Here is a 23,182-nt window from a genome sequence, read left to right on the forward strand (position 1 = left end):
AGGCTGAGGGGGGTGGATCACAAGGTCAGGAGTTCAAGAACGGGCTGGCCAAGATGGTGAAATCCTGACTCTACTAAAAATATAAAAATTAGACAGGCATGGTGACAGGCACCTGTAATCCCAGCTACTCGGAGGCTGAGGCAGAGAATTGCTTGAACCTGGGAGGCAGAGGTTACAGTGAGCCGAGATCATACCACTGCAGCACTCCAGCCTGGGCAACAGAGCGAGACTCCATCTAAAAAAAAAAAAAAAATTCAATGCAGTATGTGTTTTTGAGCATCTGTTTTTCATTGAGTGATAGAAATTTAGGTTATCGACAAGACACTGTTCCTGCCATAAACGAACATCCAGTTTATTTGGGAACTGGGTAAAAAAAAAAAAATCATTGACTATAACAGTGTAAGTTCTTTGATAGAAGCAGACACCCAAGACCTTAAGTACTATGGGGGACTGCATGGGACTTGAAGTTCATTTTTACTCCTTCACTCATTGACTCAATTATTTCTTTGTTGGTTCATTCTCAGGTTCATTTATTCAACAATATTTATAGGCCATGACCCATGTCGCACACCAGTCTTTATGACTGAGCATAGAATGCTGACATTGGAAGGGCTAAGACAGGCATAGATTGAAATTACTTTGAATTTTGTTTACCCCATTTAGAACATTGTATCTTATCCAATAGGAAAGTGGGAAACTCTAAAGGATTTTTAAGGAATGAAGTAACCAATCAGGTTTAATTTTAATATAATCATGATTGGGACAGTCATGAGAGGTAACCCAAAAGAAGGTTTCAATTATTTCATGGTTTTAAGCCTGGAAAAATCATTCTTCTCTGCATTTAGAGATCTTTTACATACCAAAAAATTTTTCATTTTTTTATTAATAATATTTACAGTCAGTCAAATACTTAGCTTGTGTTGAAATATTATAGTATGACACGCCTTCTGTGGTCAGGTTTAAAAAAAATCTTTGGTTCAGCAGTAAAACTAACATTTTTTTCTACCATTATTTTGCAGCTTTGGACACTTGTCTTGATCTTATGGCCTGTCATTATTTTCATAATTTTGGCTATTACCCGGACCAAATTTCCTCCAACTGCAAAACCAACTTGTAAGTAAATGAAATTTGTTTATTTCTCTAATTTTTGGATTCTAGTTAAAATTTATTTTGGTACCACTTTAATGTTTCATTTCAAAATTTTGGGGTTTTTTTGTTTTTTTTTGTATAGCATTTTCACTTGGAAGGATTAATATAAAGAATTTGTGTGCTTTTTATCCCAGATTTTCAAGTTAGTCAGAAAGTTGAGTTTGATTTATCTAGAAAAATATGAAGCTTGTAGAAGCTGGAAGATATGTTAACCTTTATAGAATTTTGACTCATTTATTATTAACTTAATAAATCTCACTATGTTATGCACAATATAAACAAGCAGCAATCTCATGCAAGATCTTTCTTTACTTTTGTAATGGAAATCAGTCTTGTATTTGATCAGCTGAACAAATGAACATCCAGAGTAGTATAAAAATCTCTTCTCTCTCTTTAGGGCTGATATCCGAGTGGTGTAAGTGTGTCAACACATTTAGTTCAAGAGAAGATTGTTCTCTAATTAGTGTTGTTTCAGTTACATTTAGTAATTGTCAAGTTATAAAATGGGCAGAATGCCTGATACTTCATTATTATTATTTTCTTTGGATCCAGAATGAAAATGTAGAAAGGACTCAGAAAAGTCCTCAGAGGGGGACAAGTGTTTTAACCCCAGTGCTTTGACGAACGCTGTTTTCATTTTTGTTTTCTCCCCGTGAAGCCAGTTTTCTTAAAAGAGGAGGAAAAGTCAAATCAGGTGTTTCTTGCTTCACAAAGCAGCCATCTCCCGAAAAGTTTCTCATAAATCAAATTTTTAAATTAGGTTGTATTTCACATAAATTACGGTAATTTGCTATGTAAAAGAACACAATACCAAGTCATTTTGTAAAAAGAGAAAAAGCTAGTGACATTTAAAAATAATTGCAATGTTTTTGAATCACCTAGTTCTAAGAAATCAGATAAGAACCGTGGCAGAATTTACATGAATCATGCCCAATAGGATAATTCAAAAGAAAATGTCAACTGAGTTAGTATAGAGCATTTAAACTCTTGGTACTAGAAGAAATAATTCCTTACATTTAAATAGTACCTTATTTCTAAAGGATTTTTTCTCAAGTCATTTGAATTATTGATGAGATTTTATTAGGCTGTTCATAAAAACAGCATAATCTTGCTCTCTTCATATTATGTGTATATTATTTATAGCAGACTGACTCCACTGTATACTGTTGGAGTTTATATATTTGTGCATATCTTAAGTAGCATGGGCCTCAGAAATAATTCATTTATGTATTTGTACCTATCTTAAGTAGCATGGGCTTTAGAAATAGCACATAAGTAGGATAAATACTCTTAAATATTCTGATTTAATATGCTAACTATCAATTTGCTAACAATAGTGAAGGGAGTATTTTAATAGCTCCTTTCAACAACCTATTTTCACCAATTTTTTGTTTTTAAGGACTTTTCAGTTACATAATGTTCCTCTTGTAAAACTTCCAAGAGAGAAATATAGGGTCTTTGAATGAGCAGTCTTAAACTAATTGGTGTTACCTGATGGCATTAGAGATTCATGGAGAAAATTGTGGAAAACTCTTATACTTTTACTAAATTAAGAAGAAAAAAATACTAGAGAAATGATGTGACGTCTGCTTCTTAGGCTTTAATCTAAAGGGCTTTGAAAAAACATTAGACCTGAGAGGAGATGAATAACTACTTTTTCCTATGTACCTATCATCATACTCTCATAATAACTAGTCAATGAAGCGATCATCTTTCTGTTTGTGGGTAAGTCAGTATGAAGTCATAGCGTGGTTCAAACACTGAAATGATGTTTGCTAGTCTCTTAGACCTTATCAGACTCAGTTTAAAAAATAATTTTTTGGTTTGTTATTACAACTGGAAGTGACCCTCTCACTTTACAAATGAGAAACCTGCAACACAGGCAGATTACAGTTTGCCAAAATTCAATTATGTGGGATAGGAAAGATAGGTGTTGAAAACAGCTACTTTGTTTATGAGATTTACCGTATCTTACCCTTTTACACAAAAATTCTTTCTGAGTCTAGAAACTCCTATGTAGGAAAATAAGAGCCAAGGAAAAAATATGCCCAAAGTTTCAATACATTCTGTAATCAATAGAATATAAAATGTAATTAATTTGGAGAATGTGAGACTGGTATTACTTTTTTCCCCCTCTTTTGTGGTAGACAGAGAATAACTTTAAGATGACAGTTTTGATTTAGATGTTTTTATCCTGTTTTAAAAGTTGCTTTTGTTTTTCTTTGTTTCTCACATATGTCTTTTATGCTGAAAGATTAGAACTGGCTAATAATTCATCATCATCATAAAAATATTTCTCGATCTCATACTGTGTACCAGGCACTTAATAAGGTGGGGACTGTATTATTCATCTCACAGTTAAGAAAACAAATGCCCAGAAAACTTAAGTAACTTGACCAAGATGGCACAGTTAATAAGTCGTGGTGTCAGGATTTGAAACCAAACAGTCTGGCTCCAGAATCTGGTTTTAAGCTCATGAACTCACATTTCTTACATCTAGTAGTCAGTACTAATTTTTCATGTTGAATCATTTACCTTTTGTAAAAGTGAACTAAAAATTAGAAACTAGGAATAGAAACACCCCTGCTTTGTCTCAATTATGAAATCAAGAAATATGGGGAGCAGGTGCATTCCAATGTATGTATTAGAGTTTTATTAACCATTAGTATTCAATGCTACCTCTGTCCAACTAATTTTGCATGAATCATTGTAGCTGAACTATCATAGAAATGAGTTCCTGTTTAATAGAGTTAAAATCTTTTGTGGGCTACAGTGCTAGCTGGGCAACAGAGAAGTGAAGATGAAACTCAGCCATAGTGAGAACAGAAGTTGTAATACCCTGGGCACATTCTGTCCCCAGAAGAGCCAGGCAGGTCTATAGGACTTGATAAATCATTTAGAATAAATATAATTAGCGACTTAAAAGATTCCCTTCATAGTCTTTATGATGGTTGGGCATCTGGAGAAGTCTGCATTTTTGATGAGAAGGAACCAGCCGCAAAGCCTGACACCCTGGGTGCTGGTCCAGATAACATACATATTCTTGACATCACCTGACTTCACTCACTCCCTTTTGTGTTGCAACAAACAGCTTAGGTAACTAGCCTCTGCAGATAATAAATCCCAGGTAAAGAAAACCTTTTAAGCCTGGCAGGCAGGCCCTAATTCTTCTCATTCACACAGGGAAGAAATGAGCTGAAGTGCCAAGTTTGAAGTAGTTTCAATCTCTTATAATCTCCACATGCAGCAGCTTGTCAAGAGGCAAATTTTAAAGCCAAAAAAAAAAAAAAACCCTGCTTAGGAACAAGGGCAAACAAAACAGCACAAATCTCCACAAGACACACTTAGACTAAGCCAAGCTGCAATGTGCAGCAAGTTTATTTTGTCTCCTTTTAATACATACATACCCATGGAAGTCCAGACAAGCAGTCCCTAATTACAGTGCAACTGTTTTTCAAGTATAGTAAAACCCTGACAGAATGAGATAAGTAGGCTCCAAAAAAAAGTAGTCATGTCAAACAAGGAGTCATACTTTAGTGAAGTTAATGAAAAACAATGTTTTTCAATTGTTCCCTAAATATCTTTAAAAGTACAATGGAAATCATACTATGCAAATATGACCGTACATTACATTAAGCCCTAACTATCTCAAGGCCGTCACTTTCTGACACCACCAGACCCTCTGGGCATAAGAAATTCAGCTCATCCCACAGGGCTGGTTGGGAGGCAGGAGCCAACCACGAATTGAATTATATTCAGATTTATATTATCACAGAGTTATACTAAATAGCACCCATCCAGATGTTACTGAACAGCTTTGGTAAATGCAAGATCATTCAACATTTTTATCATGAACTTTTGCCTCCAAAGCATACCCTTTATCCTTAGGAATGCATAAAAGTGATGACAGGGATGAACATTTATTGAACACTTTGTTATGTGTCAGACACTTTGCTGAGTACTTTGCGTGCCTTAGTTAATACTCACCTCATTTCTTGGAACCATGTAATATGATTGTCCCTATTTTAAAGATGAGAAAATTGAGACTGAGAAACGTGTTAAGTAATTGACCAATGTTCACATGGTTATTATGTGCTGGATTTTTGAACAAGATACCTGCAAATAGGTGGTTTTAGCTAGATCATGGGTGCCATCAAGGGCAGTCCTGAGGTCTGGTGCATTACAGTAACTCATTTTTCTTCTGTATACCACTTATTAGCACTATCATAGATTGAGCATTGCTGTAAAACTGAACTCAAGTTGTTTTTCTACTTGTTAGTAGCTCTAGGAAAAAACGGTGAGAAGGAAGATTGAAATTGTTGATCCGTAGATGGTTTGTGGGATCATCCATACATGTTGTCCTGACTCCAGTGCCTGAATTGTTAAGAGGAGCTATTGTACCATCTTAATGTTGAAAGAGCCTATGGGGCATCTCAGTGATGAGGGTTGTGGAAGTCAGAGTGGTGAGGTGTTTTCTGGCCTTGCTCTTGCTGCTGACTTCTCCCATGGTATGTTTTCAGGGAAGTGAGGGCAAGGGCATGAGTACAGGATTCCAGACTGCATTGTGGTCTCCAGCACACCCATGATCTAGTGAAAATAATTGAGGGACCCATGGGAAATAATTTTATTTGCTATCTTGATTGGCTCAAAATTTACATAGGTTTTGTGTGTGTGTGTGTTCTGAGAAGCTCAGAATTCATCATCATTTATCTTTCGCTGTGGATTGCTCAATCCAGTTTCTGCATTCCCATGAGTACCGTCAACGCTAGTTAGTTTCTCAGGTTAGAAATATCTGAATCATCATTGACTCCTCCCTTCATTTACCTCCCTTAACTGCTGGCATGCAATCAGAATCCTTTGTGAAATGTGACCCAGAGTTACTGCTGCCCTTCCATCCTTCCTGCCACCCCTTGGTTCAAGATCCCATTGTCTCACACTTGGATTGCTTCCATAGTTTTGTGAGTGTGTAAAAGTGTGTGTGTGTTTGTGTGTCTGGCTGGGAGCCCTACCTCCAACTCTTTCCAAGTTTCATCATCAGATAATGTCCCTAAAACACTGGGGCCCAAAGAGAAGGTTTCACCTTCTCTTGTTCTGACTTTCAAGACCTTCATTCATCAGGATTCTTCCATCTTTGTGTTCATTCTGTTCTGCAGTAGAATGCCTGTGCTGAAGGAGGAGGTGTCTGAATGTCTTCCACACATCTCTTTCTCACTCCCACACCGATGCATGTCCTCATATCTCCCCCTGAATGCCGGTTAAAAGCCAAGCTCACATCCAAGACGTTCCCATTGAGCCGTGTCTGATCACTCAAACCCCAATCAATATTCCTTTATATCTCTCTTGTTGAAGTATTGGCTTATACTGATCTTTGAGCACTTGATGCTTCAATCTTGACTCGCTCATTAGACGGATAGTACATTAATAGCAGAAATCACATCATACCACCATACTTGCAAGGTACAGCATGATTCCTAACAGGGAACAAAGTCAGAATGCAACACATCAGAATCTGATACAGTTTGGAAGATTGATATGGGTGACTGGATTACAAAATTCAATCTTTATGTCTACATGCAGCAGTTTGTCAAGAGGCAAACTTCAAAGCCAATGATGAATGGCGAAAACCTAGTGCGAGTCTGAGATGGGTAAGGGACAAGGAGTTAGCTTGTTTGGGTTTGCTACTTACTTCTCAGATCCAGGTGAATCTGACAATGGTATCAAAAAATGTCCATAACACCTATGTGGGGGAAAGAAAATGAATAAAAAACCCTGTCGCTCCTTCCAAGCTAGATCCACTTGGGAATTTCCATCACAAATACTTAAGAGTTCTGAATATGTAGGAGAGATTTTTGTGTAGGAGCGTTTGCTGCCTGCTTCTTGCTTAAGAAGTTTCAGAAAAATTTGAAACAGCTTTTGAGCTTCACAGCCAAAGACCCATCCTGTACTTCTTCCATCAGCAAATCATAGTACATGAATTTTTGGGAAATATTACTGACCCTTCAGATACCAGCATGGAGATAAATTCTGTGGAAGTCATAGAAACTGAGATTGGGATTCTACTGGGACTGTTTCCTCCAGTGTACCGTGCAGAGCTGTCTGAAGCATGCAGAGGGAAGGGAGATGTGGACACAGCTGCGTCACTCACAGGGATGGCTGCAGCTCCTGCTGGCAGTGGTCCATTTCCCCAGCTCCTGGCCTGACTCTCACACAGTGCGGATGAGCACACCCTAATGTCAGCTAACACGATGACAAGATTTCTCAACTAATGCCCTCTTAGCCTCAGTATACAGAATTGCATCAGAGAATAGGACATACCTCTGATGTACAATAAAACTTAATTTTAACAAGTAGAAGAATTAAGAGTAAGAAAGAGTATTTTCCCTTCATCCTGTATCATTCCCACATTGTGTGATCTACCTTACAAGCTTCCCAAAGGTGACTGTCTCACTGAAATCAGCCATGGGAACCAAATGTCTTCTGGTTTTTACTCCTTTTCTCTTTCCTTCCTAAGAGCAGAGGGCCTTTTGCCAGACAAGGCCTCCTCTCAGATGAGGAGCATTAATGTCCATGTCTGATAAGATGAATGGCTGAATATTTATAACATCTTTATAAAATTTTTTTTTTGAGATGGAGTCTCATTCTATCACCCAGGCTGGACTGCAGTGGTGTGATCTCGGTTCACTGCAACCTCCATCTCCCAGGTTGAAGTGATTCTCCTGCCTCAGCCTCCCGAGTAGCTAGGATTACAGGTGTCCACCACCACACCTGGCTAATGCCAGATTTACCTGGATCTGAAAAGTAAATAGCAAGAACAACAACAAAAAAAAAATTGTTATACTTAGATAAGTGCTTGCTATATGGTAAGAGCTATAAAAGTGTTGGATATTATCTTCTATAAGGTAGTATTTATAATGCTATATATGTACAGAGTATAGCATCTATCCTTGAGTATCATGAAGATAATCTAGTTATCTTGTCATTATTTGGCAAATGAGGAAACTGAGGCTCAGAAATTTTAAGAGATTTTATGGGGCTGAGCACCATGGTGCATGCCTGTAATCCCAGCACTTTGGGAGGCCAAGGTGGGTGGATCACCTGAGGTCAGGAGTTTGAGACCAGCCTGGCCAACATGTTGAAACCCCATCTCTACTAAAAATAAAAAAAAAAAATTAGCTGGGCCTGGAGGTGGGCACCTGTAATCCCAGCTACTTGGTAGGCAGGAGAATTGTTTGAACCCAGGAGGCAGAGGTTGTAGTGAGCTGAGATCACACCATTGCACTCCAGCCTGGGCAAGAAGAGTGAAAATCCATCTCAAAAAAAGAAAGAAAGAAAAAAGAAAGAAATTTTAAGAGACTTTATTAAAATTATTTAATGGCCATCATCACATATTTAAAGGGCACTTGTTGCATCTGTTAAGCACTAATTAAGAAGGCCATGAGCCATCACAGCAATCGAGCCTGTAAGAGAGCAATAAGTATATCAGAAACTGTTGCAATGTGAAAAAATCCACAGTGGAGGTAGGTCCCAAACAGAAGCAAGGAAGATGGAGTTAGCAACTTTGCCTGGGACCAAGGCAAGTGCACTACAAAATGAGAGGGGTTGAAAACACTCAGTCATCAAGATCAATAATAGTTCAAGACAGTATTTTACAAAATCAAAATTAATACAAAACCTTATGATGAACAAAATATCAATATTTAAAGTAAAATCAGGACCAGGATTACCAACTTTTCTTTTCCCTTAGCTCCAATGTGGAGTTCAGTGCTAACACTTAGCATGAGTCTTAAAGAATGAGTAGGAGTCTGTCAGTTAGATAACCAGCGTCATTGAATTTCTTACAGAAAGCAACTTATATGAGTGAGGACACAGAATGTGAGTTAAATGTGACAGGAATTTGGAATCTCTTTTGCCTGAAAGAGGAAGATGCTTTTTGAGTACTGATAGATAAGGCTGTTTGGTCCAAACCAAAAGTATTAGACTTTATTTTTATTTTTTGAGACAAGAGTCTTGCTCTGTCTCCCAGGCTGGAGTGTAGTGGCGTGATCTTGGCTCACTGCAATCTCCTCCTCCCAGATTCAAGCAATTCTCCTGTCTCAGCCTCCCAGGTAGCTAGAACTACAGGTGCACGCCATCATGCCCAGCTAATTTTTGTATTGTTAGTAGAGACAGGGTTTCACCATGTTGGCCAGGCTGATCTCAAACTCCTGACCTCAAATGATCTGCCCACCTCGGCCTCCCAAAGTCCTAGGTTTACTGGCATGAGCCACCGCACAAGGCCTAGACTTTATTTTAAAGATGATGAGAAGCCACTGGAATTTTTTTTACTAATTAGTTTTATTTTAAAATGTTGATAGATTTTTCTGACTGTAGATATACATACTCATTAAAATTAAATAATGTGATACAGGTGTGCATATTATAAAAAATGAAAGTCCTGTATAATCTCACCCTCTAAAGAGAACCACTGTTAACATTTCAGTGTACATTTGCTAGGACTCTTTTCTATACATACATCAAATACTCATAAATACACACACATGTGCACACTCACACATGTGTGTACAAACAAATACAATAGGACCATTGGGACTAGACAATAGTTTAGGAAGTGTTCCTGAAGATGTGTGGGGGATGGTTTTAAGGAGTAGGAGCTGGCAGCTGGATTGGGAAATCTGGTTTTAAGGCTTCCACTTTGGTCTTCCTTTTCATGATCTCTTGATTATAAAGCAATTAAGAGAAATAGTAACTGAGGCTAAAAGAAATCTGTATACTTCTCTATCAGAACTAGCCATTTTCTTAGGCTTTTTAAACACCCCTCCTTCAATCCTTCATTTTCTTTTCAGATTTTTTAAAATCCAGCTTTCTTTAAAAAATAGAGAATTACTTTTTATATTATGAAGGTTTTTAATGCAAGGTTAGCAATAACCCTCTAATTTCATACTGTCCAAATAAGAGTTACACAATTTAGGAAGTGAAAATGCAGCAAACTAAGGAGAAAATAATACAGAAATCACATGCTGTTACCAATATTATTCTTCTTTCTCTTTTCTCTATTTTGGGGATTTACAAACAGATGTACCCAGCTACTCTACCTCAGTCAAAATGATGTAAGTATGTCTGTTGAAATAGAGAGATGCCAGAGTATTACTCTAGGCTTTCTGAGCTGGTATCTGGAGGTGGAGGTGGAATTGGGGGTGGTGGTGAGTGGGGTGGTGTTGAGGACCAGACGGTTTAAATTTTGAAGAACTCGCCAGGTGATTCTAATGCTATTTAAAGCTTGAGAACTACTTTTTCCTTTCTTTTCAACTTAAAAGAAACTTTAGATCAGTGCGCATTTTTCACTAGCTCATGACTGTGAAAACGAACCAGAGAATGGGTTTAATTCTTTGAATAATCACAGAGAAGGACTTGCTTTCACCTGAGTTAGCTTGCAGGCTTTCAGTGGCTGCCAGCATCCTCTCCTTTTCAGCACTGTCTTTCACTGTAATCCTCAGGATATCAGAAGTCTCACACCATTTTTCATGTCTTGTATTGAAGACATACTTTCAGGATAGTGGCAAATAGGAGCAAACCTTCTCTCAGGGAGTACTGTTGGAGCAGTGTCTAAGGAAGGACGTATTTACAATTTCCTGAATTGGTGTTTTTCCAAGATGATTTCATTGATAAGCTCCATGCCCGGGGAACCCAGGTCCATGCAAACAAGTGCTTCCCACCCTAGCTTTAAAACACTGCACTTCTGGCTTCATAAATACCAAAAGAATGAGAAATGTCAAAAGCTTTTCATTATTTTGAAATTGCTGTCCTGTGTGGAGATGGTAAAAAAGATGCTTCTGGAGATTTATATTCTACAAGGGTGTGCCTAGGGCTATAAAGAACGGGACTGCGTTCTGATCTCAAGTTGCCTACGAACGAATTGTTTGAAAGTGAAGAAATACACAAGAAAGGTTATGGGCCATAATATATTTTTAAAAACAAAAAGTTGAATATAATTAAAGTGTTAAATATAAATCTTGGCACAGTACTTTGCACATGATGGGAACTCAAATATTTCCTGATTAATAGTGACATGCAACAATGGTGCAAATAGAAAAATAAATATTAAGTAGGCAGCATTGGCAATGAAAACTACCGGATGTTTGAAAAGGAAAAGATTGCTATAAATTAGGGTAATTGAGAATTACTTCAGGACTAAATTAAGCTTGGAAGAAAACAAGCGAATCTGCAACAAGAAGAGGAAGTGGTTTTCAAGAGGGGGGAGGGGCATGATCAAAATTTTGGAGGCAGAGCTTCTCAGGGGTAACTGGCTAAAGATAGACTGGTCTAGCCAGAGTAGAGTGTTTTGCTTGAGAGTAAACTGGGAAACAGAGGGAGACACCATCTCTACAAAAAACTAAAAATAAAAAATTAGTCACACGTGGTGGTGTGTGCCTGTGGTCCCAGCTACTTGGGAGGCTGAGTTGGGAAGATCACTTGAGCCTGGGAGGTTGAGGCTGCAGTGAGCTGTGATTGCGCCACTGGGCTCCAGGCCTGGGCAAGAAAGTAAGACCCTGTTTCTAAAAATTAAAAAAAAGAGATCAATTTGAGTGGGGTTTGATCATGTAGGGTTTTGAATACTAGACTAGAAATCTAGATTTTATCCTGTAATAATGGAAACAATGGAAGTCCGTGAGGAGTTATTTAATTTTGTGTGGGAGGTAAATGAAAGGAAGTTTGTTAACTTTTCTACCATAATTGTTTATATCCATCCAGACCTTTATATCACAGGCTGTATTAGGTATCTATTGCTCTATAACAAATTGCCCCTCAAAACTTAGTAGCAACAATAATAAACACTTATTATCCCCCATTTTCTAGGGGTCAGACATTACAGAGTGACTTAGCCGCATGGTTTTGCTTTGGTGTGTCTCAGAAATTTGCAGTCAGGATTTGAGCTAGGACTTCAGTCATCCAGCATCTCAAGTAGGGCCGGAAGATCTGTTTCCACGATGGCCCGCACGGCTCACATGGCTGGTGGGTGGCACTGACAGTTCGTGGGAGGCCTCAGCTTCTCCCCCACTGGTCCTTGAGGCTACTTGAGTGTCCTCACAACAGGGTGGCTGGACTTCTCCAGAGCCAAAAATCTAAGATGGGCAGAAACTGTCCTTTTTCTGGACTGCTTTCAAATGTCTTAGAGCATCACATTGCCACACTCTATTCATGAGAAGTCCTTCAGCCTGACTCATATTTAAGGAAATTAGTCTCCACCTTTTGAAAGGAAAAGTGCTGAAGATTCTGTGGATACATTTTAAAACCACCACAGAGACTAACAAGATTCAATGTGCAATAACAATGTGCATCAACATGCTTGCAATATTTAGCCCCATCATGGCAGAGTCCTTATCTGTTTTGGGCCACACTGAATTCCTAGTACCTAGCAAGGCCTGCACATTGAGGCACTCATTAAATAGTTTTGAGCTATTACTATTTTACACATGAAGACATCTACTTTCAAAGATTTTAGTGACAGGCCTCACTAAGTGTTGAAGCAAGATTTAATTTGTTCTGACTGGCCGGGCGCGGTGGCTCATCCCTGTAATCCCAGCACTTTGGGAGGCTGAGGCAGCTGGATCACGAGGTCAGGAGATCAAGACCATCCTGACTAATGTGGTGAAACCCTGTCTCTACTAAAAATACAAAATATTAGCTGGGCCTGGTAGCTCACACCTGTAGTCCCAGCTACTCGGGAGGCTGAGGAAGGAGAATCAACTTGGGAGGTGGAGGTTGCAGTGAGCGCTCTCACCAGTGTACTCCAGCCCGGTGACAGAGTGAGACTCCCCTAAATAAATAAATAAATAAATATTTAATTTGTTCTTACTTCCCATATCCTCTTTCTGCTCTCTATGCTATCTGTCAAACAGAACCACTCATGCCTCTAAAGATGCTCACCTTGCTATTGGCACAACTAACAGAATTACTCTCTGGAATATTGCCTGGTACTTAGTCACCCAACAAGTATTTGTTGAACAAATGAGTGAATTTGGTGCAGCAATAATTGAAGGCTAGAATATAAAGAAGTCTGTTCAAATTTGCTTACAAGTCGGTGGAACACAGGAATACAATCCAGAGTGGTTGCCTTTTGTACAGTTTATTATTTTGTCATATTCACTGAAAGGGCACCATGTTCAAAGTGCAGAAGTTAGGTACTCTGGATATAGAAGAGATGGAACTCCTGGGGTTCGGGAAGCTTTATGATAACCACATGCAAGGATTCTATGGCAAATGGGCTTCCTATCATTGAATCATTGTTTTGAACATAGTCTTTTCAAGAGTGGTAATATTGTGGGGGGTGTGGGGAGGTGGGATAAGTGTGGATCCGCTGGAATTCCTCCCATTTGAGTAGTGTTATACTTTGACGTTTAACCCACAAAGAGAAACAAATGAATTGGGATGCCACTTGGCATATCTAAACTCTCATATACCTTTCTACATAACCCTAACATGATTTATTCTGGAAAACTTTTGGGCCAAAATTAAACCTAACTCCTGTGAAATTTTCACTTATCTTCACTGAATCCTGTTAGCTTTAATTAGCTGTTTTTAGGTTTTATGATAAGCAGAGCTTTGAAAATCAGAAAAAAAAATTAAGAACTTCATTACGCAGATTACATTCCTTTCAGAGACATACCAAGAACTGAAATGTAAGGTCTTTATTTGGTTGACTTATCTTTGGTTTTATGAGGTAATTTGACATTAAATATGTAATCCAGAAAGTAAATAACAGGGACCAGTGTATTTCACCGGCAGGTTTAGCTTTGGGGCTTTTATGGAATTTGTTAACATTAGGTAATATTAATGTAGCCAAACTTCCAGAACAATAAGCAATCCATTTTTCTGCAATGTTAGTGCAGAGTATTAAATTTTAGCTCAAATATAACCAAAAGCAAATGAACAAGAGTGGGATTAGGTTAATTGCAAGCTTTAGGAAGTTTGCTCAAACTATTAGAGCCAGGATTCCAGTCCCTGCTTTTGTTACATAGATTTGTAGCACCTAGATGTGCACACCCCAAAACACTCAGCTATTTGTTAAGCAAATATTTGTTTATTATAGCATATGGAATCTAAAGGAAAAGAACACAGGATTCTTAGGTAAAAACATGGATAATCAAGTTATTGTAACTGTAAAATCCATAATCTATTACATAATCAAGTGTGATAGCAGTAACAAAGAACCACCAGTGCACTAAGAATTTTAGAAAAAAAAGACACAAGGTTTCTGGAGGCTAGAGAAGTTATGTAAAGCTTAATAGCACAAATAGGACTTAAGCTGTGTCCTTGAAAATACTCATAGAATCCTTGGATTTGCACGGAGAAGAGTGGGGAGTTTTGTAAGGAAAGGAAGAGAATGAACAATTTTGTGAAGGTGGGGATGAAGAGTTTATTTTGTTTCAGGGAATTTTCTTGGAACCTCTATACTAGGTTAGTTTTCACTCTTACACCAGCCTTCCTTTATGATTGTAATTGACTGAGTATGCATTTATTTGATGTTTGTGCTCCTGGTCTTCCCTTCATAGGATCTATGCCTAAGCCTGATTTTCCCACCAAGTATAAGCAGTACCTAGCATATCAGATATTTAACAGATCAGGAAATGCTCCTTTTTCCTAAATTCCGTTAGATTCTGCTGGGAAATGATTTTGAATCTGTAAAATAGGACCAAGAGGCCCGGAGTCTTAAATACCAGGCTGAAGATATGAGGATGTCTTTATCCCATAAGCAATGAAGAATGACCCATGGCAATAAAAATATGGCATTTTATGCACATTAATCAGATACTGTCAGAAGGCTAGATCAGGGCAAGGAAAGGCTGGAGCAAGAAAAAGAATTGCACAGTTATTGAAATTATAAAATAAAAAGTGTGGGTACTCTCACTCATATAATTGGAGAAACAAAAATGAAGAAGAATGAGTAAGTCTTAAAGATATTGGGAAGAGAAAGTAGTAGAATATGGTGGAGACTGGATTTGGGGGTCAAAGGTATGGTTTGAAATGAAAGCATTCTCCTGGCTTTTGATTTGGCTGAGAAAACAGAATAGCGACAACAGTGATTTCTCTTATGTAACTCGTCTTTCAATTCTTGCAGCAAACCTGAGTGATTAATTACTGTGATTTCCATTTACAGATGAGAAAAATCAAAACTCTTAGAGAAGCAAGTAGAACCTAATGATCAAACCCCCAGGCCTTTGATCAGGTCTCTCAATTCAAGTCTCAGCTTAACCTTTGTGATGTTGGGAAGTTAATTCTTCTGTCCTTAAGTTGTGGATAATCAAAGAACCTACTTCATTGCATTGTTGGGGAGTTAAATAAGTTAATAAAACTAATAATATAGTATGTAATAAGATCTGTGATATCACACACAAAAAAAGGATGCCTGCCATCCATAGATATATATAATAAGAACTCAGTAAAAGGTTACTATGGGTAGGTAACTTGCCCAGCTGGTAAGTAGCAAAGCTTCCTACTTGACCCAGGTCTTCTGGTGAATTTGTGATACATATCATGTTGCTAGTAGAGGTAAAAATTGGGTCACAGGTGTAGAACTGAACTATTAGTTGCTCATTAGCTAAAGAATACCACTTGTTTACTGCAGTTCATGCTTTAAAAATCACTGTTCTAGTGTTTGGAGGCAAAGGGGAAATCCATGGTTTTTGTTTTGTTTTGTTTTGTTTTTGTTTTTGTTTTTTTTTGAGACGAAGTCTCGTTCTTTGGCCAGGCTGGAGTGCAGTGGCGCAATCTCGGCTCACTGCAACCTCCACCTCCTGGGTTGAAGCGATTCTTCCGCCTCAGCCTCCCGAGTAGCTGGGTCTACAGGCACGTGCCACCACGCCTGGCTAATTTTTTTTGTATTTTTAGTAGAGATGGGGTTTCACCATGTTGGCCAGGATGGTCTCCATCTCTTGACCTTGTGATCCGCCCGCCTCGGCCTCCCAAAGTGCTGAGATTACAGGCATGAGCCATGGTGCCCGGCCATCAGTGGTTCTTATATTAGTTCTGCTAATCTAAATTATCCTAAGATTTGAGAAAGAACACAAATTGTTCTTTGGTTGCTATACTTATGTACTGAATCATATATGTGAAATTATGCCAAGAGAAACAATGGATAAAAATCCTCTTAATGCTAAATTAGTCCTAAAATCTTTAACGACCACCACAGTTAATAGACCTTGTTTCTTTTTTAACTTTATAACTGAAGGCACTAAAGATGCTTCACAGAAGCAATATTTGAAAGAATCCTGTCCCGTCCAGTAGGAACCAGATAGCAATCACACAGAAGTAAAATTGAGAAAATTATTTCTGAAAACAGAAATATTCAGAGGCTTTTGAGCCTGCATACTAATTAGCAAAATGTTGCTCTTGTTTTATTATCATACCCTTGTCAGTAAAGGTCTAGATTTTTGTTAACATAGGGGTTCCTAGTAGTTTTAGCATGGTAATGCTTTTCCTTTTGACATGTTTTTCCCCCATTCTTAGGAGAAGGAATATGAATCTCATGAAACAGTAAGCAAGGAAAGATTATATAGTTTATAAGGAAACTGAGCATAAATAAGCCCTGGAAAAAAAAATGAAACAAACTTGAGCCATAGCTAAAACTAATCCAATAAAAAGTAGGTGTTAATCCAGTTTAGTTATTGCGATCTTGCCTCCTAGATTCCTTATTATCTCCGGGAAAATGTTCTGACCGCAATTTTATCTTTTCCATTTAAAGTTTTCCTAAACTCTTCCTGCTCTTTCAGTGTGCCTGGCACTTAGCAGATGTTTAATAAATATTTATCAAATGGAGGGAGGAAAAGAGGGAGGGAGAGATGGATGGATGGATGGAGACATATGAACGGTATATATGAATGATGAATGGAATGTTTAAATCAATGAAGTTTCAAAAAATTAACCCTCTTTTTGCTACTAAAACTCATTCTGGGATGTCACGCCCCAGAAGTGATATTAATGTCACATCATTATCATCATTCAGCATTACTAATGACAAATGCACAATCATAACCAGGAATTAGTTTTTTTTCCAAGAAAGATGTCTCCATTCTCACTCCCTCTTCCTTAATGAAATCAATTTTGCCTCTTCCCATTTATTAAAAATTCTAGTTTGGGCTGATGAAAAATAACATCAAACTAAACTTCTGACAGCTTTGTTTCCAATCTCCCCATCAACTCACAAAAATGAATCAAATCCAGCCCACTTCCATCTATTGAAACCTAATAGCTTTTCGTTATGTTAGACTAACCAAATTGTAATACCTAAAGAAAAATAATCAACACCAAAAGCATTGACAACAAAAGCCAAAATAGACAAATGGGACCTAATCAAACTCCACAGCTTCTGCACAGCAAAAGAAACAATCATTAGAGTGAATCGGCAACCAACAGATTGGGAAAAAATTTTTGCACTTTACCCATCTGACAAAGGGCTAATATCCAAAATTTACAAAGAACTAAAACAGATTTACAAGAAAAAAACTAACAAGCCCATTCAAAAGTGGGCAAAGGATATGAACAGACACTTTACAAAAGAAGACATACGTGAGGCCAACAAACATATGAAAAAATGCTCATCATCACTGGTCATCAGAGAAATGCAAATCAAAACTACATTGAGATACCATCTCACGCCAGTTAGAATGGCGATCATTAAAAAATCTGGAGACAGCAGATGCTGGAGAGGATGTGGAGAAATAGGAACACTTTTACACTGTTGGTGGGAGTGTAAATTAGTTCAACCATTGTGGAAGACAGTATGGCGATTCCTCAAGGACCTAGAAATAGAAATTCCATTTGACCCAGCAATCCCATTACTGGGTATATATCCAAAGGATTACAAATCGTTCTACTATAAGGACACGTGTACACAAATGTTCATTGCAGCACTGTTTACAATAGCAAAGACCTGGAACCAACCCAAATGCCCATCGACGGTAGACTGGATAGGGAAAATGTGGCACATATACACCATGGAATATTATGCAGCCATCAAAAACGATGAGTTAGGGTCCTTTGTAGGGACATGGATGAACCTGGAAACCATCATTCTCAGCAAACTGACAGAAGAGCAGAAGATCAAACACCTCATGTTCTCACTCATAGGCGGGTGTTGAACAATGAGAACACATGGACACAGGGAGGGGAGCACTACACACTGGGGTCAGTTGGGGGAAAATAGGGGAGGGAGGGTGGGGGGTGGGAAGCTGGGGAGAGATAGCAAGGGGAGAAATGCCAGATGTAGGTGATGGGGAGGAAGGCAGCAAATCACACTGCCACGTGTGTTCCTATGCAACAATTTTGCATGTTCTTCACATGTACCCCAAAACCTAAAATGCAATAAAATAAATAAATGGGAAAAAAAAAAGAAAAATAATCAAGGAAATGTAGATATATTACATGTTTTCAACACATTTAATACTAAATCCTTTATCTTCCCTTTCTCCCAAACCAGCCATTGCCTAACGTGGGGAATTAATCCATCTTCTACTCAGTTGTTCAAAACTGTAAGATGGCAGCCATTTTTTCCCTTTATGTCCACATCTTTTGGTCATTAAGTTCTGTCAATTTGTCCTTCCAAATGTCTCTTGAAACCCTCTGTCTCCATTTCTGCTACAATTGCTTTAGTTCAGATCTTCATTGTGTTATCCTATTTCCATGCATGTGTTCTAGCTCCTTCCGTCTATCTTATATATTAATGCCAGTTATTTTCCTAAACATAAATCTGTATACGACATTTTCTCTGCTTAATATTCTTCTGACTCAACATTACATTCAGGATAAAATCCAGACTCTATCATGTGGCACCTAAGATCTTTCATGATCTAAGTCTTCAGAGCCATCCCTCTCCGTCACTCACAGCCACATACTTCACACTCCAGACACTTTCAATGAACTGAAGGCAATGCTGCCATAGCCACATAAGTAGGGTCTAGAACATTCAATCATGTAAAATGCAGAGGGCTGTCTTGCAAGGATAATGAAATAACCAGGCAAGCCAATTGCTTTATATCTGAATTCAAGTTATTGCATTATCATGGGGCTTTTATTGTACTTTGGGCTCCTCTAGGGTTCTCGTACATTTATATTTTTGAGTATATTCTCTCTCTCTTCTCTGTCATTCTCTCAGCGATCTCCAACTTGTCCTTCAAAACACATGGCAGGTACCACTTTCTCTAGCCCTCACTTGCTCACTCTACTGTCTGCCACTAAATTGTATTAGGGGCTCAAATTTCATATTTTAATATCATACCCAGCTCATGACTCTATTATCATAACAAGAATCATGCCAATTGAAATTGTTTTGTACATATGCTTGTCTTTTTTCTCTTATCTCTGAACTCCGCCACCACAAAACACAAGCACACGTGTGCATACACACACACACACACACACACACACACACATACACACACACGAAGCCTGTATGAACATTTAGGTAAGAATTTTATTTTTCATATCTGTATTTGCTCTTAAGACTCAGTCTAGTGACAAGCACATAGAAAAATATTGTGTGTTAATCGAAGCTAAAGATCTATATTTGCAGTAAACCATTTTAATAAATATTTGACAGTGCTTTCCAATCCATGAAGAATATCCTCATTCAATTTGGCCATTTATGATGGTTGGGTTCTTCTTTTTTTTTTTTTTGAGACGGACTTTCATTCTTGTTACCCAGGCTGGAGTGCAATGGCGTGATCTCGGCTCACCGCAACCTCCGCCTCCTGGGTTCAGGCAATTCTCCTGCCTCAGCCTCCTGAGTAGCTGGGATTACAGGCACGTGCCACCATGCCCAGCTAATTTTTTGTATTTTTAGTAGAGACGGGGTTTCACCATGTTGACCAGGATGGTCTCGATCTCTTGACCTCATGATCCATCTGCCTCGGCCCCCCAAAGTGCTGGGATTACAGGCTTGAGCCACCGCGCCCGGCCGGTTGGGTTCTTCTTAATAGACAATATTAATAATTAACTGATAGTAAGAGAAAGGTGAGTTCTGTGGATCTTTGTCCCCCACAATCTGGTTGGTGGGTGGTATATTTACAGTGAAAACAAGCCTCACAGTTTGCCACAGATGAAAATATTTATTTGCAAGTATGCACAAAAGTACTCACACAAACCTGTTCATGAAGTTCTGCAAAGACTCAGCTATTTGTCCTTGTAGGCACTCTGATAAGGACCTTGTTGGAAAAATGTTTTAGAGGCACATGCAGCAATACATTAGCAGCAGTGGGCACTAGCTTCAGAATTACCTGGTAAGTGGTGGGACACATGGCTGAATGGCACTTCTAGGTTACAGGTGAACTCTGGATGGTATTAGGAGGCTGGGTTTGCTGATTCTTAGCTCTGTTCATGTAAAGGTGGCGGTGCCTTTACAGCACTCCTAGTCAAGCCACATTAACTGAACACTTTTCATTTCACGGATGAAACCTTACTTCCAATACTCCTCATGCTACCTAACACATTCCAGGACTGCTGAAGTAAAGACAAGAGAAGCATTTCCATGCAGAGGCCCTCCCTGGCTTGAGTTCTCCTAGAGGTTCTCATGTAGGCTTAAGTATCCCTGGTCTGTGCATTCCTGATTTGGTAACTTCAAAAGTTAACTAACACCCTCTGGATAATAGATTAGAAGTAACTATAAAAGTTAATTGATAGTTGCTAGGTTATAGGTTAAAATTGACTAATGTGCTTAACCCATTGTATCTGGCTGTATTTTAAAATAAAGTGTAGAAAATCTTGGATCCTTTGGCCAGTCATGATGGTGGTTTGACCCCCACCTCCAAAAGATGGTGCACAATAAATGTAGCTGACAGCAATGGATGCTGGCCAGAATCACTGACTAGCTGAGCAAACAGGATCTTGGCATGGCTTAACATACTTTCCATTATTTATTTCCTTCCTGTCATTGTCTTGCCTTCAATCCAGGGATCCTGACTTCTTTCGCCACTGTGACCTTTTATTCTTTATATAGAAACTACATGATGATCTTTTCATTTATATTAGGAATCTGCAATTATGTAACATTATTTGACTCTTCAAGTGCCTATGTGTTTCATGTCCTTGTGGAAGTAGATTGATGGCTTATTGAACATTTCTGCCCTTCTTCCTCCCTTCTTCATTCCCCGCCTGGCCCCAATAATTCTACTGCAGTTGCTTACAAATATAAAGTGCTAAACTGTCTACTGAATGAATGAATGACATTATCCTTGTGTACATAAAGCTAAAATGGGGAAGAGGTAGAACTGTTACATGCTGGGTGGTGCTAGGTGTTAATGACTAACAGGCAGTAATTTCTATAAATATGTTAGGTATACAGTGTCTTATACATATCAGTAACATTATCTATTAGTCTGGTTTAAATGCACACATCTCCAGAGAACCATTACTGTATGGAAATGCCTGTTACATAGCCAAGTTAGGGAAGAGGTTTTAATTAGAGGAGACATCCATCAGCTTTCAGCTCACACGAGATATATACAAAATGATTTCATGGAAAGAGTGTGGGCTTGAAATTACAACTCCTATTTCAAGTTCCAACTTTGTTTACTTACAAATGTCATTGAGCTTTTGTTTTCTAATCCATAAGAAGGGAAACGATGCTTATCTTCCACGGTTATGCGAATGAAGCTCAAAAGGATGTTATTTGTGAAAGTACTTTTAAAGCTAAAAAGCATTAAAATGCATTCTAGTTACATATGTTATTATTATAGTAATTGAAAAGGAGATCCCTTGAGCAAACTCTTTAAGAGAAATAACAGGTTATATGGATTCCAGAAAACTACGGAAGGACTGGCAGTTAGCAGGGGGTTTGAGTGCAGTGAAATGATGGGTCATGGATTTGAATCTTTATGCATCAGCCTCCTTAATGCCTTTTCACAGGCCACTGGTCCTCCTCCCTGTCCACCCAGCCTTAAGACCATCAGGCTGCAAATGGTGAAGAGACAGAAGGCAATTGCTTGAACAGGGAATGTTGATTGCTCTGGGCCTATGTTCCTTTGAACCCTGTAGCACAATTATAGAAGTATTATTGCAAAATATAAACAATGTGATTCATTTCAGTAGGCAGGAGAGACAGCCTATGGTTGAAAGTTAGTAGTGGTGAGGGCTGGTGGGAGTCCTGCTCAGCACTAAGAGTTGGGTTTTATCCTGAGGGTGGGAAGGTTGTTCAGAAAAAAGCATTAAATGCCAGGAAGAATGAACAATTTCAGCACTTTGGGAGGCCAAGGTGGGTAGATCACAAGGTCAGGAGTTCGAGACCTGCCTGGCCGAGATGGTGAAAGCCCATCTCTACTAAAAATACAAAAATTAGCTGGGCATAGAGGTGGGTGCCTGTAACCTCAGCTACTCGGGAGGCTGAGGCAGGAGAATCACTTGAACCCAGGAGGCAGAGGTTGCAGTGAGCTGAGACAGTGCCACTGCACTCTAGCCTGGATGACAGAGCAAGACTGTCTCAAATTTTAAAAAAGAAAAAAAGGAATTAACAATTTCAGCATAATGCCTAAATAACACGTAACTGCATATGGACTTGTGAAGTGGGATTCATACTTTCGTCTGAGGTCAGTACAACTTGCATAACACTATTAATAAGAATAATTCCAATCCTTTAGTAACAAAACATAATCCCCAATGCTCCTGTAACATCACTTTTGTATTTGAAAATGTAAGATCCTCTAATTGTTTTATGGGGAAATAAAGCTTCATTATCAGTCTTTTCTTCCAGATTGCTTTTCTGTTCCCTGTCCTGATAGTCTCTCTGGGTCTTTCCTAAAACATGTATGTTGTGTGTATATAGATATGTAAGATGCCTTTATACACATAAATTTAAATGTATAATTTCATGTGTTAGTTTGATAATAAACTACAAAGTAGTATGTATCAGAACATTCCAAAGTCTAAAAATAATCTCAAGGGCACTGTAAAACTTTGGTCACCTTTATTTAAGGGGGAAACAAAATCTAAATCCCTTCCTCCATTTCTTTGTTTGCTTTTTTTTTTTTTTTTTTTTTTTTTTTTTTTT

General features: G+C 38.4%; 1 protein-coding gene across 1 annotated transcript in view; it reads left to right on the forward strand.

Moving 5' to 3' along the window:
- Positions 1-23,182, forward strand: part of ABCA12 (ATP binding cassette subfamily A member 12) — a 199,192-nt gene that overhangs the window by 24,752 nt on the left and 151,258 nt on the right. The window contains exon 2 of the mRNA XM_032278308.1: positions 1,020-1,113. Coding sequence (XP_032134199.1) covers positions 1,020-1,113 — 94 coding nt within the window. The remainder of the gene's footprint in view (positions 1-1,019; positions 1,114-23,182) is intronic.

This window comes from Sapajus apella, unplaced genomic scaffold (assembly GCF_009761245.1).
Source record: "Sapajus apella isolate SASKATOON/1434 unplaced genomic scaffold, GSC_monkey_1.0 scaffold10, whole genome shotgun sequence".
Classification (NCBI taxonomy): Eukaryota; Metazoa; Chordata; class Mammalia; order Primates; family Cebidae; genus Sapajus; species Sapajus apella.